The sequence below is a fragment of the Amaranthus tricolor genome, chromosome 2, assembly GCF_026212465.1.
Source record: "Amaranthus tricolor cultivar Red isolate AtriRed21 chromosome 2, ASM2621246v1, whole genome shotgun sequence".
In the NCBI taxonomy this organism is placed as follows: domain Eukaryota; kingdom Viridiplantae; phylum Streptophyta; class Magnoliopsida; order Caryophyllales; family Amaranthaceae; genus Amaranthus; species Amaranthus tricolor.
The window spans coordinates 1468588-1484829 of NC_080048.1; the positions used below are offsets into that span (position 1 = coordinate 1468588).

At 29.6% G+C, this 16242-nt stretch overlaps 3 protein-coding genes across 3 annotated transcripts in view; all 3 read right to left on the reverse strand.

Moving 5' to 3' along the window:
• Positions 1-5800: 5800 nt before the first annotated feature.
• On the reverse strand, positions 5801-7491 carry LOC130807008 (3-ketoacyl-CoA synthase 6-like). The gene has a single exon (XM_057672289.1). It carries the CDS (start codon positions 7366-7368, stop codon positions 5986-5988), a length of 1383 nt encoding a protein of 460 aa, XP_057528272.1. The 5' UTR covers positions 7369-7491; the 3' UTR covers positions 5801-5985.
• Positions 7492-13198: 5707 nt separating this feature from the next.
• On the reverse strand, positions 13199-14973 carry LOC130807009 (3-ketoacyl-CoA synthase 4-like). Its single transcript, XM_057672290.1, has one exon. The coding sequence runs from the start codon at positions 14788-14790 to the stop codon at positions 13396-13398; it is 1395 nt and encodes a 464-aa protein (XP_057528273.1). The 5' UTR covers positions 14791-14973; the 3' UTR covers positions 13199-13395.
• Positions 14974-16147: 1174 nt separating this feature from the next.
• The window catches only part of LOC130803254 (uncharacterized), a 673-nt gene continuing 578 nt past the window's right edge, over positions 16148-16242 (reverse strand). The window contains exon 3 of the mRNA XM_057667452.1: positions 16148-16242. This exon is cut by the window's right edge and continues 147 nt beyond it. Within this exon, the coding sequence (XP_057523435.1) occupies positions 16148-16242 (95 nt within the window).

Below are 16242 nucleotides of genomic sequence, written 5' to 3' on the forward strand. Positions count from 1 at the left end.
AAATAATTACTAAAACGTAAAAACACTTGTCTAAATACATGATTAAAAATCAAATATAAAAGACTAAATGAAAAATATAGTGAATCAAGTGAATGAGAAATAAATTAGGGACTTAGGGTTACTGGATTGAGAATGAGAATTTGAGAAGGCAATCAAGTGAATCAAGTAATCAACTGATCAAGGGCCCAAGCCATTATATTATTATATATTAATAATAAAAAAATAAATATTAGAATTTAAAAATCAGAAATTCATAATATAAAATTTAAAAGTTTAGGGTTCGGGTCCGTGTCCGGGTCTTCACCTTAGGACCCGAACCTGGACCCGTTAAATATTTTTTGGATCCAGATCCAACCCAGATCCGATGGGTCTCAAAAATTTAGACCCAAAACCTTAAAAAAGGGGCGGGTCCAACAGGGTCCTGGACCTATGACCATCCCTAGTTGGCAACACCTTATCCACGTCTTAAACTACCAAACATATCCCTCTTAACCACCATTTGTTACTGTTCTTTGCCTGTACTTATCGTCTTTACTACCTCTCTCACCATTATCGTATTTTTGTTATTTGTACGTATTATATTTGTTGTATATATATAGTTAGTTGTTTCTATGCATGGTTAACGTGGGTGTAAGTTGCAGGCTTTCGGATAGTTGCAGGTTCATCTCTCTCTTTAAGACCCTTCTTGAGCCGAGGAACTCTTTGATCGCACTCTTTTATATGGGTATGAGTTGCAGGTTCATCTCTCTCTCTCTTTTATTTTTATTCAAAAAAAATAAAAATTGTATATATCACTTATTATTTTTTTTATTTTCATTAATACATTTTTAATTCTTTTTAATTTCATTAATACAATTCATTTATTCTTTTCATTTATTACCAAATATTCATATTTTTCTTAAAACTATGATATCTGTCTTTGCTAATACTATTTTTTATAAAATAGAAAACATGGTCATCGATTAGCAAGGGAAAAGTGATATTAACTTCAATTAAATTTTCATGTACAAAATTTAAGGCCAAAAATATATTTTTATGTACAAAATTGATACTAACTTAATACCATACTTGGGAACATTGATTTCATTTGAAAATTTGGAATAGGCTCAAATTTATTGTTCAGCAAATCAAAAATTTTCAAATTTGTATTGGGATCAAATTTTACAATTGTTTTTAAAGTAATTAAAGTTGTGAATTTGAGAATGACTACCCAAACCTTGTCATTATGCAAATTCTTCATTTATGATTTTATAATTGAAATTCATAATTTGAAATGAAATACTCGTTCTCAAGCACTACATAAGTTAAATTCAGGCATAATTAACAATTTTTTGCAATATAATAAGAGCATTAGGGTTTTTTTTATAAAATAGTTAAGATATCAACAATACAATTAAATACAAAACGAGTATTATATTATTTATTACATTTTAAATTTTTATAGGTCTTTTTTATCTTTTACTCGAGCTTAAAAATAAACAAAACGATTGTGTCATTGTGATAGAAGAGTATACTCTTCCAGCTAGCCTAGTCTTGTCAATCATTCTAAAGAATTATTATTATTTAATAGAAGTATTAAATAAAGTAATAAACAACGACTTCAAATTAGTTGTTTGAATAAAACTGAAAAATAAGAATACTTATTTTATTGAAATAGAAATTGTTAATTTGTTGATAATACTAATAATTATTCTCATAACTAACTACTATTTTGGCAAAACGTACCTTTGTGAACTGAAAATGATATTTAGATCTTGTTCCTCTTCTTGTTCAATACCTCAACATGAAGCATTTAAGGGAATTTGAGAACTTGATTTTAATAATTAGGTCCACCATGATAAGATCCGAATTTTGATGGTTTTAGTCTCGGTCCCTCGTGAGAGTGTACTTGGTGTATATTGTGAGGATAATTAAGAGTGAAGTCAGAATTTTGGTTTAGGGAATTCAAATTGTCGATATACTAGTAAATTAATTATTATTTAATAATTAGTTAAACTATGAAAATTTTAAAATTATATAGACTGAAATGAACTTGAATCACAGTAAAAATTGTATTAACAAATGGAGTTAAAGCTTCGTGACTCTATATATTTGCTTACTAAGTCTCCAAAAAACACAATTAAGTTATAATAATAAAAATATAAACACACACTAAAAAGGATGAATCTGAAATTGTGAAAGATAATGAGTAATGACATTATAATATAAATTTATTATTCTGTTAAAAAATAATAGTTAAAATTTGAAATTGATCCCTTAAACCTTAGATTGCAAATATGTTACCCCAAATCATTAAATTAAAATAAATTTTGTTATATTTATTCACTCTTTAAATTATGTATTATATTGGTAAGGGGGTCAAAGCCAAAATTATAAAGAATTACATTTTTGGAAAGAAAAATTGAGTCTCCCTAGAACCCGATGTGGCCTCACCTATGGGTAATTTAGAAATTAAAATAGTTGAAGTATATTATATTTTATGAGGTTTTAATGAATACTTTAAATTTAAAAGGTTAAGTTGATTTGTTAACGGTTTTAGTCCTTTTAGAATACAATTTTTGATTAAAATGTTCAATTTAAGATGATCTGACTTGCTACATTTAACTTTTTACGCATTTGATTATTTATATATTTAATTAAATAGAACTAAAAATTCTAAAAGTTAAAATTTTAAACGTATATGATTAGATGATTCAAATAAGATTTGACTTGAGTATTATTTATTAAAAATAAACTACAATATATAAAATAACTTTAAATAATGAACAACATCAATAACCGGAATTTAGCAAATATTTCATAACGAAGGAAGTGATGTATATATAAGACTTAATAATTAACCTAATTTTTTCAGTCATTTATTGTTCAATACTCTCTCTAATTTAATTGATATCATATCTTATTTATTTTGCATTATTTTCTTATTTGAAAAAAATAATCCATCGTATTTATAATGCTTATGTTTAACTTTCTTTTAATTTAACTCAAAAAGAAACTTTCTTTTAATTTATCCACACAATTTAATCTCTTTTTTTTATTTATATTAAATATCTACTTTTTTCGGAAAAATAATCTATTTTTTCTTTGATGCTAATTTAAAGGGTCTGAGTAACATATACTTCCTCCGTTCCGTTTTAGTCGCTACATTTGCATGGGCACGAGGATTATAAAAAGTGATTGACCTACACTGTAGCTGATTGTTTACTTTATAGAATATAGTATTTTATTATTGTTAATTGAAAAAGAAAAAGGAAAAATAGGTTGTTAGGTTACTTTATAGAGTATAGTATAGTATTTTATTATAAAGTATAGAGTATAGAGTAGGATAAAAATAGGGGTAGGTAGAACTTTAAATGATTGTTTTATTACTAAAAACGGAAATGTAGCAAGTAATATGAAATTGCCAAAAATAGAAAATGTAGCGGGTATTATGAAACGGAGGAAGTAAATAAGAGGAGGTTTTAGTAAATAACAATAATTTATTAGTTAACAAATTACCTTTATATAGTAGGATTTAATATGATGGATTTTTTTTTTATGATAATTTATAAACTAAAATAATGATATTGCAGGCCCGACATGTGATAAGAATAGTCTCTGTCAACATAAGTGTATTACCAATAGTGGGCTACATAGTTCACCAATCACCAGTAATATTATTTCGAAAGGTATTAAGCACATTACTGGTTGGTCCAAGTAGGGCCCATAGGCTGACTGGATTGATGAGTACAAGCTATAGCATTTAAAATTTTCAATTATTTTCATTGACTTTTTCCAACCAAAATCTTTTACTAATTGGTATAGTACTGACTACTGACAGAAGAGATTATTTGTTATTTCTCCATCTCAGAGTCATTTAAAACTGTACTTTTACAATTTTTCTTTTTTAAATAAAGAGCGGTTTTTATGATAAATTGTCTTCTAAAAAATAGGACAGCTTCGAAACAAATAAATTAAAGTTGTTTATTGAGTTATCGGGTTGATTTTAAATTAGCTATTTTGGGTCAGCTTGAAATCAGATTTTACGTTCATATTATTTGTTTACATAATTGTAAATTATTTTTATACTTGGATTCATTCAGTTTCAGTTACAAGGTCTGATAATTTTAACTAATCAAATTTTTTGTGAATACCTCTAACAAATATAGTTTATATGCTAGTCTAATTTATATGAGGCAGTCTCACTAAAGAATTTATGTTATTTTCTTTGAATATTAGAGCATGTGTAGCTTTATAATTTTGTAACAATTGAAAAATTTTATGTTATAAGCAAGATTCATGATGTGTGGTCTTTTACAGAAGGAGTTCGTAATTATTGATCAATAAATATTTCTACTGTCCTTGATTTGGGTATGGATGAAATTGAAAAAAGTTAAAATATAAAAATAAAAATAAAAGAAAATAGTTGGTTCGTTTTCAAAAATAAAAATGATGTCAGATGAGAGTAATCGTTAAAAATAAAAAATAATATTAAACAAGAGGGACATATAATATACTTTATTGTCCGAGTTAATTTGCTATTTTGTATTTATCAATAATGTAAGAAATTATTGAAAATAATGTAGCAAATTGACAATGGTATTAAAGTAATAAATTTTGATTTTATGAGTCAAGATTTATAAGGAGGTCAAACCTTGTTGTATCCTTGTGAAAGATTTATCTATGATACAATCTATTATAACTAAAAAGTTTTTTCATATTTTGAAAATAAATACGTTATTTATAAATGAGGATAAATTTGACAATTCAAAAAATAAGGAAGATTAAATTTGGTGTGCGATGAGAATGTCCTTGTTGTTGTGCAATGTAAGATGAATGATTGATTGATTACCATGTGATTGTGGTTGTTATTAGTTGTTTTGTTGGTCTATTATTATGAATATGAAAGGAAAAGATGTTGGTCTAGAATATAACAATTAACCTATATCCAAAATGTGTTAAATTATATATAAAAAAATCTAAAATCTAGTTGACAAATGATTAATGACTCAGAGCTATTATATTAAGACTGATCCATCTAATATAGACGAAGCTTCAAAGATCCTCACAAATAAAAAACGAATTGGAAGCACTCAGCTCGCTTGATGGAAGTGAGAATCAGTTAGATAAATTTAATAAATGAGAAAAGTCACTTGAAATTCCTTCCACAATAACTTTAAAAATCGAGAGAATCGAAATATTAGATCATGAAACTAATTGTATAACATTTCTTCTAAAAACTTATAATAGAGAGAAGTGTGACTATTAAAAAAATAAAGTAGTATATTTATTGTACACACTTTAATCTCCAATGGTCCAAAAAGTCCAAATGCACCTAGATGAAGATTCAAGCATTTTCACTCTTATATGGAGGTTTGACCACAACATTCCAAAGGTCTTGGGTTAAGGGGTACCCAAGAAAAACATACAAAAACTCACTATAAATTATAATGTATGTGGTTCTAATAATATAAAATCCACTTGAAATTTTGTAATAAATATTTAAATTACGTAAAATATAATTTATGTTTATTATATTGAAGCTTTTCTATTTGACCAAGTCAAAATACAAGAGTACATATTGTCATTTATATAGTTTTATAATCGAGCCAGATTTTAATCCGATTTCAAAATGAAGTTTAACTTATGTAAGAATCAATGTCGAAACAAGACTCTAATTTGAAATGATCCCAAATATTTAACACAAAATCGACCTGATAACTCAAATGAACACCTCTAGCTGATAGTAACTTTTAACATAAATAAAGTTTTTCAATATATATTTAAAGTTTGTATTACAATTACAAAATAATTTGCTCTTCTTTTAAAAAGGAAAACAAACTAAATGAAACAATACCACTCTTATGATATCATATACATGTATAAGTTCCTTTTAGATAGTTTTATTTTATATTATGAAAACTAAAACACAAAATAATGTATTCTTCTATCTCATTAATATTGTTACATTTTCCTGCAATTTCATCGGGATGTAAAAATATCACATCAAATTTCTGATATTGGATACTTGTCAATGAACCCGGCCCATGGCCCCTTCTTGGACTCACCAAACACAGGTTTAATACATTGTAACACAACACTAGTACACTTCATTCCACTTCCTGCTCCAATTATCAAAACCTTTTCCCCTACCTTAATTCTTTCCTTAGCTTCTAAATAAGCCAATTCATACCAAAAAGATGAAGAAGACAAATTTCCAAACCTATGCCATGTAGCCAAAGCTGGCTCCATATCTGCCTCTCCTAACTTTAATCCTTTTCCTATCCTCCTTATCACCGGCTTACCAGAAACCGGTAAACAAAAATGTTGTACGACTGTTTTAAAATTTGGCACGTAAATATTAGCTGATTTTATCAAATGTTTTTTCCGAATAACAGACATAACAAATTTCAACTTTTCGTATGTGGGTAACATTAGGGATCCAAGAGATATTAATTGGTCATGGAGCATTTCAGAAAACACACCCGGGATATCTCTTGAAACGTTTACTCCAATCAGCCCAATTGAGTCCTCTTCTCTATAAGCACATTTATAGGCCCGATCATCAAAAGCCCGTTGGGCCCTTGAAATCAATTTTAGTTCATATTTCGACGTATTTTTGACTTGTTTTCGATTGGATAATAGTATAGCAGCTGACCCCATCCGAAAGTGGCAATTCATAAATAGTTTGGATGGCTCATTACCCGGATACCAGCCCGCACTAACAATCTCAGTACTTAAGATAACTGCATTACACTCTTTATGGACCAAAAGAAGGTTTTGGGCCAAACTCATAGCAATCATACTAGCACTACAGCCCATTCCAGTAATATTAAAGGACTTAATATCGGGCCTAAGGTTAAATTTGTTGACAATCAAAGAAGATAAACTAGGGGATGGACAAAGAACACTACAATTAACAATAATAATATCAATTTCTTGGGGGGATAATTTTGTTTTAATTAAAAGATCCTCCATTATAGGAAAAAGAACCATTTTAGCTTCATCAATGATGTTATAGTATGTGGATTTTGGAGGGATATAATGTAGAGATGGTGGGAGATAAGTTTCCGGGCCTTGGCCCGATGACCCGAGAATTTTGGACATAAAATCCACACTTTGTTGGTCAAAGTAGTCAAACATATGAACATGTTCTACAAAGGATGATAATGGGATTCTACAATGACTTGGGGGTTTAAAACATGAAAAATCAACCATATATATTTTAGGAGGTATGCAATGTATATAATAATGGGTTATACAGTAAATACAAATGCATAAAATAGGTATAATATGGTATTTAAGAATCATAAGACATGACTCTAAGAAACCTAGGAACACAAAGGCTAATAGTGGATCATGGCTAAAAGTCGATAAAGAAAACTCCATAATCGATGACAGGTAAGTAGATGTCAGCTAACTTAGTCGGAAACTGATCGACCTAATCACCCGAGAAGGCGAAAAGATAGTTGCAAGAAGATTTTTGTGTACTTTGATTATGGAAGTGAGACTAAGGAATGTAAGAATGTAAGATAGATTAGATTGTAACATGCACCATTTATATAAGAGTAGGAAGGTTCTTGTAACCTAGCTAGAATTAGAAAATAAGTTTACAGTTATGCTTATACTTTGGCATTTATTAGTCGTACTTTTACAATAATATAATTAATTAAAATGGTAGTCAAAATTTGCAGGAATTTGTTGGCTGTCATCATATAATACAAAGCAAAAGTAACAGAATTCATGTTGAGGAAAAGAATTTGGTACAAATTTTAGGCTGATTATAATCCAGTTCGTCAATACTTACCTATGTTGTTCAATTTAAGTCGGATCACAATGAGCGGTCACTCACGGCACCACCCATGCATGTTATAAAGTTAAAAGGCCAAAAATTTTTTTGCACAAAATCTCATATTATATAGTATTACAATGAGATTATTTCTATTAGGCTGACCTAATATTATCTTAAAGTGATTTATTATAATTTTAAAGTGATCACTTATAATTTTTAAGTAATTATTTTTTATAACTTTCTTTTAAACTATAAATTAATCACTTATGTTAAACTGATCAATTAAGAAAATGAGCGAATTATATGGACTTGTTTCATTGTGAGACGGTCTCATACAAGATTTGTTATTCTTTTCGTCACAAAAATGAAATCTTTACAAGAATAATATAACTTTTTATTATAATCTTGATCTTGATTTTTAGTTAATCATGAATAATTCTAATTTTAGAAGGTCTATGTTATTATTGCGTTAAGGTAACATATGATCCATTTCACATGTCATTTTGCAAGAAGAAAAATGAAAATAAAAGGTAATACATGCCATTTTTGTATATTTTTATTTAATTTTTCTCTGTTTTTAATTTAACAAGATTGTACACAAAGGGCAAAGGCAAAAATTTTAACTTGGGGAAATAGTGCATACACTAGCTAAAATTATAGTTGAATGACACAAATCCTAGCAAAATAATTATTCAATGGAAAAAATTATAGACAGGTGACAATAGAGTAGAATGATATTATTAGTTTTTATTAATGTAAAAAATCAAAGTCTTATTTATAAATTTTTGTCTATTTAATGGAAACCCTTTATAGTTCGAGTAGTTTGAGACTTGAAAAGTTAGAAGGCTCCAAAGTTGCCGGTAAGTGTTGTATGCATGAGTGCATGAAGACTAAATTACACTTAAATTAATTGGATAAAAAAAAACATTACTAACATCAAGATTATCAAACCACATATCTTAAGTTTTATTTTTATACACTTTTGACAATTAAACTTTACTTAATTTTGTGATATTTAATCAGTTTTTAATCATATTACTAAGGACGACTAGGTTTTAAAAAAAAAGTTAGTGTGTTGAATTAGAAGGGCAATTCTCCTCCAGCCTCATGTAGCTTTGCCCGCGATATATTCTACATGTATATATGTTAACTAACGTGTTTATATTTAAATTTTTCTCTCTATAAATAAAATATTTTAAATAAAAAAACAAAAGAAAAGAAAGTAGGGATTATATATATATTTTTTGTTTCAGTGTACTCATATTTTTTCACACTTAGGTCCCTGTGTGTGGGATTGTGACGATTGTCTAGACCGAGTTCGATGAATGGCAACAAAGCTTATCTCTATTGCTTTTATTTGGAGATTTGTTTATTTGAACATTCCTTTTTTTTTTTTCCATGTGAATAGCAAGGAGAAACATCTAATACATTAGAAACTTTTTATAAATAAGTGAGAGAAAAATTAAATTAATAAAATGATTGTTAACATTCATTGTAAGTTGAAACAATAATTAACAACAGATTCATAGTTTGATAGAATAATTAGATAATACTCCTTATAATAACAAAGATTAGAACTATTATTCATAAAAGATGTTAAGATAACCAACGATAATATATCATTATTTTATTTTTAAATTATTTTCTAATTTATTTTAATTAATATATTATTATTTTAGTAAATAATTACCTAAGAGATGTTCGTTAGCTTTTGCCTATAAATTTATTCCATTAGAGCTAGAGTAGAAGTGTTCGAACTTGAAATCGAACATGATTTAATCGGACTTCAAAATAAATTTAAAACAATTCAAATATTAATATGGATACAAGATATAAGAGTAAGTATAACTTTTTAGATAGACTAGAAATCAATTTTTACCTTATTTCTCTTCCTTTTCTTCAGCCTACTATATACTAAAAAAACATAAATAGAATTAATTTAATTTTTAAAAAACAGGTAATGAAATAGAAAATATAAAGGAAAATTTGTCAAAAATAATTCAATATTTCACTCATTTGTTATGAATAATTTCACCTATTAATTATTTTCTAATAATTTCATATTTAATAATATATATTTGCTCCAACATATCTAATGTGAGAGGCGAGGGGTGGAACTTTGGTAGTTTAGGGGTGAAGCTTTGGTGGTTATTGGTTAAGATCATAGTGTATTGTGGTAGCAAATAAATAGCAAAGGTAATCCAAAGATGAGATTATTCGAGGTTAGATTATTAGCTTATAATCTAAAGGTGAGATTATTTGCTGCGGAAGAATTTATTGTTAGATTATTTTCGACAATTTCTCCAAATAAAAATCTATATACATATGTTTCACTATCAATCTATCATTGTACTACCATAGATTTTCCAATTTATTTTTTGAGTAATAAATTTAGACGCGTTACAATTATTATCATATACGTTTGATAAATTATTTTTAGTTAGAAACTACAAAATAATATATTTATTTATGAACTTTGCATGCGCAGTTGCTCACTGTAATTTTTCTAATAATAATTATATTGACATTTTTGCCAACAAAAAATATAGTTATATTGACATCACTAAATGGACTTTTAAGTGAGAGGGCACAAATCATATGGATATTAGGGTATTAAATCAGTTAAATTACGTAGAGTTAAATTAATTAATGACCTAAATACCTTGACAATAAAATACTACATTATTACAAATTATTTTTAGGATACAAATTTCTTGTAAGAAACGGTCTTTTTAAAAGAACATTTTTGATTGGGTAAGTTCAAAAGATATATAGGGTAAAAATATACAATATGCTTTAATGGATTAGACTTAAAAAACATCTTTCAGAGAGACAGTATTTTAGGAGATCAACTGTTTTTAAGATGGTTTATAGTCAGACTTTCAAGGGTCTCTAACATTTGCCTCAGATCTAGTTTGTTTTAATTCATTTTTATGTTTTTCAATTCATTTGCATGTTAGACCCTTGATTGATCCATAAGTCTATCTATTGTGACATATCATACCACTTGTCTAAAGTTTATGTTGTACTTCATATAATCTCACTTTCGCTTAATTAGTAGCAAATTAATCTTATTAATTGTATATTGTTAATTGTATTTTAATTTGAATACTAATCTTTATGACACTTAGTTGATCAATGGTCATTAGTAATTATCATCATTAGTAATTATATGTTATTTTGATTTTCTGAAATGAAAGCCTTAAGAGGTTCAACAATGGAAAAACAAGATGAAAACAATAAAGAAAGATGAACACAAGTGGTTATGAAGTATCCAGGATACCTCCTCCTCAAATGTAATTTTATTTAGAATGAATTCAACAATACAATCTAAATAAGCTTCCATATCTTGAGAACAATCCTATCATGATCACAAATACTAATTCAATGAAGAACACTCTCGAGTTTCTACAAAGAATACGCCCTCTCACAATACGTGTATTTGTTTATTCTATGAGTAATGTATCCTATTTATGGCAAGGTATACATCACTCTTAAAATTCTCCCTTAATTACCATTAACTCACAATAAACATCAAAATTAAGCATTACATTGAACATAGCAATAAACAAGAAATTAAACTAAGAATACAATGCATCATCAATTCATCAATGCACAAAACCGTAGTAAAAAGAACTATTGGAGTGCCCCAACATGTTGCTCGTTTGAGCGCCCCACATGCTCGTTTGAGTAGCAATTGCTGCTGGCTTCTGTTTGCTCCTATCTTGGCTGCTTGGACGAGGTACTATAGTGCTCGAACGAGCGGCCCCTGCTACACCTACTGACTATTGCTTCTTGTTGTTGCCTTGTTCGAGCAACACCTATTCTCATGCCTTACCTCATTCGAGGCATGGTTCCTCACCTCAGTGGAACCTTAAACGCTCTATGTTAAACGCCTCATTAATTGTTCCAAACCTTAAACCATCGCAATACGATACATCTTCGTCAACCTTTTCTAAAGTACAAGACAAAACATGTTCAATTATATATTTAAAATCAATGTCATTGTTATAAGTTTTGACACTTGCATCAACATTTTCTAACATTACAATCAAGAAATTATACTATGATGTTAAAACAAAGTGTAATGACCCAAATATACCAAGTGAATGGTCTCAAAACTATACCTTATAAGTAGGGCTGACAAAAGCTGACCTGACCTGCTAACTTGATCTGAAATTACCGTGTTTGGGTTTAGATTTTTGACCCAATTAATTAAATGGGTCAACCTAACCTGATTTGTTTATTAAATGGGTCAGTCAGGTCAGGTCGACCCATATTATCTAATATTAAATCTATTAATAGTTAACCTAAAACTTCATATAACTTTGACATAAAAAATATAAAAAAAGCTAAATATTTAAATAGGCCGTCACATACAAAATAAGATTTTGAAAATATAAAAAAAGCTAAATAAGCCCAAGCCCCAAATTTGAAAACCCTAACATCTTACTTTTTCAGTTTTTCTTCTTCTCTCTGTGCCTGCGGCTCTGCCTTCTTCTCTCTTCTTACTACTTAGTTCTTAACTTCTTACTACCATCTTCCTCCTGAATTTATCACTACCTCAAGTCCTGGATGCCAAAAGCCAAGGTAAGAATTATTTTTTTTCTCATTCTTTTATTTTTGTAGTTCGATTTTTTTGATTTTTTTTGTGTTCGATTTTTTTGATTTTTTTTGTGTTCGATTTTACTGTTCATTGCCCTTACTGCTATTTTCATTGTTCTTACTGCCATCTTTAATTCTTCATAATGATTTTTGTGTTCGATATTTTGTCTTTTTTTTTGATTTTTTTTTGTGTTTGATTTTTTGTGTTTGTCTTACTGCTGTCTTTAATGATTTTTTTTTTCTAATGATAGTTGAACTTTGAAGCATGCATATGGGTCAAATGACCTAAAATATTAGGTTCAACGACCTGAAAAAATCGAATAAAATCAAACAAAAAAAAAGCAGGTTAAATGGGTATTTAGCAGGTTACCCGACCTGCAGGTTGGGGTTTCCATTTCTGACCCATTTAATTAAACAGGTCAGGTTCAGGTTAATGGTCAATTGACCCATTTATATATGACCTGAACCTGAAAATGACCCAACCCGATCTGTTTGACACCCTACTTATAAGTTATTACTTTAACTTTTTTATTTTGTAAACTATTTTCTCCTTTTTCGTTTGTTGATCAAACTTTGACCAAAAAGCTCTTATAATTTTGATCAGAGTGTGACCTAAAAACTAAAACAAAGAGAGTGTAACTTATAATTAAAACTCTCACCTTATAATCAATACTCTTTTAGTCTATTTAAGATTAAAATAAAAAATTCAGGTACATTATAAATTTTTGTTTGAAGGATACGATAAAAGTGATCACTTTAAAATTATAAGTAATGACTTTAAGGATATAAGTGATCATTATATTTTAAGACAATTTGTGTATATTGACTCAACCAAATAGAAATTATTTTATTTAAAAATTTGAGAAAAATGCTTACTTTCATATTTTACAATTATTATACAACAACCCTCTTAAGCTATTATTTTACAATAAAATGTAACAATTTGCACGAGAAACTATTTATTTAATACACTTATATTACAAACTCAAAAATAAAAGATAGAGCAAGCTTTTCACCCATCAAATTTCCAAATTGGGATACATATCAATGGAGTCAGCCCATGGGCCCTTATTGGACTCACCAAAAATGGGCCTAATACATTCTAAAACAACACTTATACACTTCATACCACTTCCTGCCCCAATCATTAAAATTTTTTCACCTTCCTTGACCCTTTCCTTAGCTTCTAAATAAGCCAATTCATACCAAAATGCTGAAGATGACAAATTTCCAAACCTATGCCATGTCGACAAAGCCGCCTCCATTTCCGTCTCCCCTAACTTCAAACCTTTTCCGATCTTCTTTATTACTGGTTTACCAGAAAGCGGTAGACAAAAATGTCGTACGACCGTTTTAAAATTTGGTACATAAATTTTCGCTGATTTTTTAAAATATTTCTTCCAATATATAGATGCAACAAACTTTACTTTTTCATACGTTGGCAAAATTAACGTTCCAAGACACACTAATTGGTCGTGCAACATTTCCGCAAACACGCCCGGTATATCTTTCGACACGCTCACACCCGTCAGCCCATTTGAATCCTCTTCTCTATATGCACATTTATAAGCCCGATCATCGAAAGCCCGTTGGGCCCTCGAAATCAAATTTATTTTATATTTCGACGTATTTTTATCTTGTTTTCGATTGGATAATAATATAGCGGCTGAGCCCATCCGAAAGTTACAATTCATAAACAATTTTGACGGGTCATTACCCGAATACCAGCCCGCTGTTAGGATCTCAGTACTTAAGATAACTGCATTACAATCTCTATGGGCCAAAAGCAAGTTTTGGGCCAGGCTCATTGCAACCATACTACCACTACAGCCCATCCCAGATAGATTATAGGACTTTATGTCGGGCCTAAGATTAAACTTATTAATAATTAAAGAGGCTAAACTAGGGGATGGAGAAATTAATGTACAATTAACAATAAGTATATCAATATTTTGAGGAGATAAATTGGATTTACTTAAAATATTTTCCATTACAGGAAAAAGAAGCATTTTAGCTTCTTCAATGAGATTATAATGACTATTTTTGGGGGTTAAATAATGCAAATTTGGTGGGAGATAACCCGACGGGCCTTGGCCCGAAGAATTAACGATTTCGGACATAATATCTGCACTTTCTTGTGTATAATTTTTCATTAACTGAAAATGTTCTACAAATAAAACAGGAGGAAATCTACAATAATTTGGAGCCTTATAACATGAAAAATCCACTAAGAAAACCTTAGGAGGGATTAAATGATTATAAGAGTAGATTATAAAATAAAAGGAAATGCATAAAATAGGAATAATATGAAAAATTAAATCATATTTTAGAAATATAAGACACGATTCTAAGAAACCGAGAAAAAGAAAAGGTAAACGAAGGTCGTGGCGAGGGGTGGAGGTAACAAACTTCATGCTGTAACACTTGAAAGACACTAGAAAGACGGAAAAAGATTAAATCTCGTCTATACTTTATCAAAACCCGAAAGAAACGACTATATAATTAAAAAAAAAAAAATTGTTAGGAGGAAGATATGTGTGAGATCTTTTATATGGGCTAGGGAAGTGAAATTAAGTGAGGAATGGGAGACAATGTAGAATGTAGCACCATTTAAATAAAGATGGGAAGTTTGTATGACAGGCTATCCATGACATGCAAGAGTTGGAGAGTAGGGCGTCAATTTTGCAGTTGTGGAAGTATCGCATTTACTAATGACTTATACTATTATATGTTATAATATAACAAAAATATAAAATATTTTTTTAGAATATTTATTTTATATTTTTTGTAAGTTTTAGAAATTTGAAGGCCTAAAGACAAGTAATATATCTAAAGCAAAAGTGTTTTTTTTTTAATAATAGGTAAAGATAAAGGACAATTTTAGTATTTAGCATAAGGCACCGTCCGGATGGGGGGTTTTCTTTTTCCTGAAAGAGGCGGACAAAACCATACCTGCTATCCTTATGGAGGGAGTAAAGAGGGATGAACACAGTCAAGAAATCCCTAACTAATACCTATGCCCGATAGAGATCGAACTCCAAACCTTCTGCTCTACTGATAGAAAGAGTACGATATTTACTTTATAACTAATTAATTAATAACAAGCAAATATGTACGTAAATAATAATTGTCATCATCATCATCATCCAATCCAGTGTATCTCGCACATATAAAAATATGGACAAGGTCTGGGGAGGGAAGGACGGCGGCAAAGGATACCCACAGAGGAGAGCGTGGCCAAATGAGTCTCCTGACTCGAGAAAGACACAAAGACGTAGGTACAAGGAAAAAAAACCTATAAAAGAGGCCCACATACAAAAAAGGCACAAAAAACTAATAAAAACTAATGAACCAATAAAGGAAACGAGATGGGCAGGATGGCAAGAACCTACGAGGACATCAATAATCTGGAACCTGGATACCACGCCTCCAACTACCCCTATCCTTAGTCAGGCCCTCAAATAGGTTTAGCTTCCGCAAGTCAAGTTTTATCTGCTCATCCCAAGTTCTCTTAGTTCTTCCTCAGCTCCTCTTACCCTCTACTATAATGCTTTCGACTCTCATCACAGGGGCGGCGAGAGTCTTTCTCTGCACATGTCCAAACTATCTTAATCTATTTTCTCACATTTTTCCAGAAATAGGGGCTACTCCTATTTTGTCTCTAAACTCTTGGTTCCTAATTCGATCCATCAATGTGTGCCCACACATCCACCTCAGCATACGCATTTCTATAACTTCCATCTTGTGTTCAAAAAACTTCTTAACAGGCCATCATTCGGTCCCATATAGCAGAGCAGGACTGTTAGCCATCCGGTAGAATTTTCCTTTTAACCTGCTTGGAAATTTCCTAACACATAGCACCGCGG

Bases quoted from the DNA above. Each gene is read 5' to 3' on its own strand.
- LOC130807009 (XM_057672290.1), bottom strand. From the start codon at position 14,790: ATGAAGTTTGTTACCTCCACCCCTCGCCACGACCTTCGTTTACCTTTT.
- LOC130807008 (XM_057672289.1), bottom strand. From the start codon at position 7,368: ATGGAGTTTTCTTTATCGACTTTTAGCCATGATCCACTATTAGCCTTT.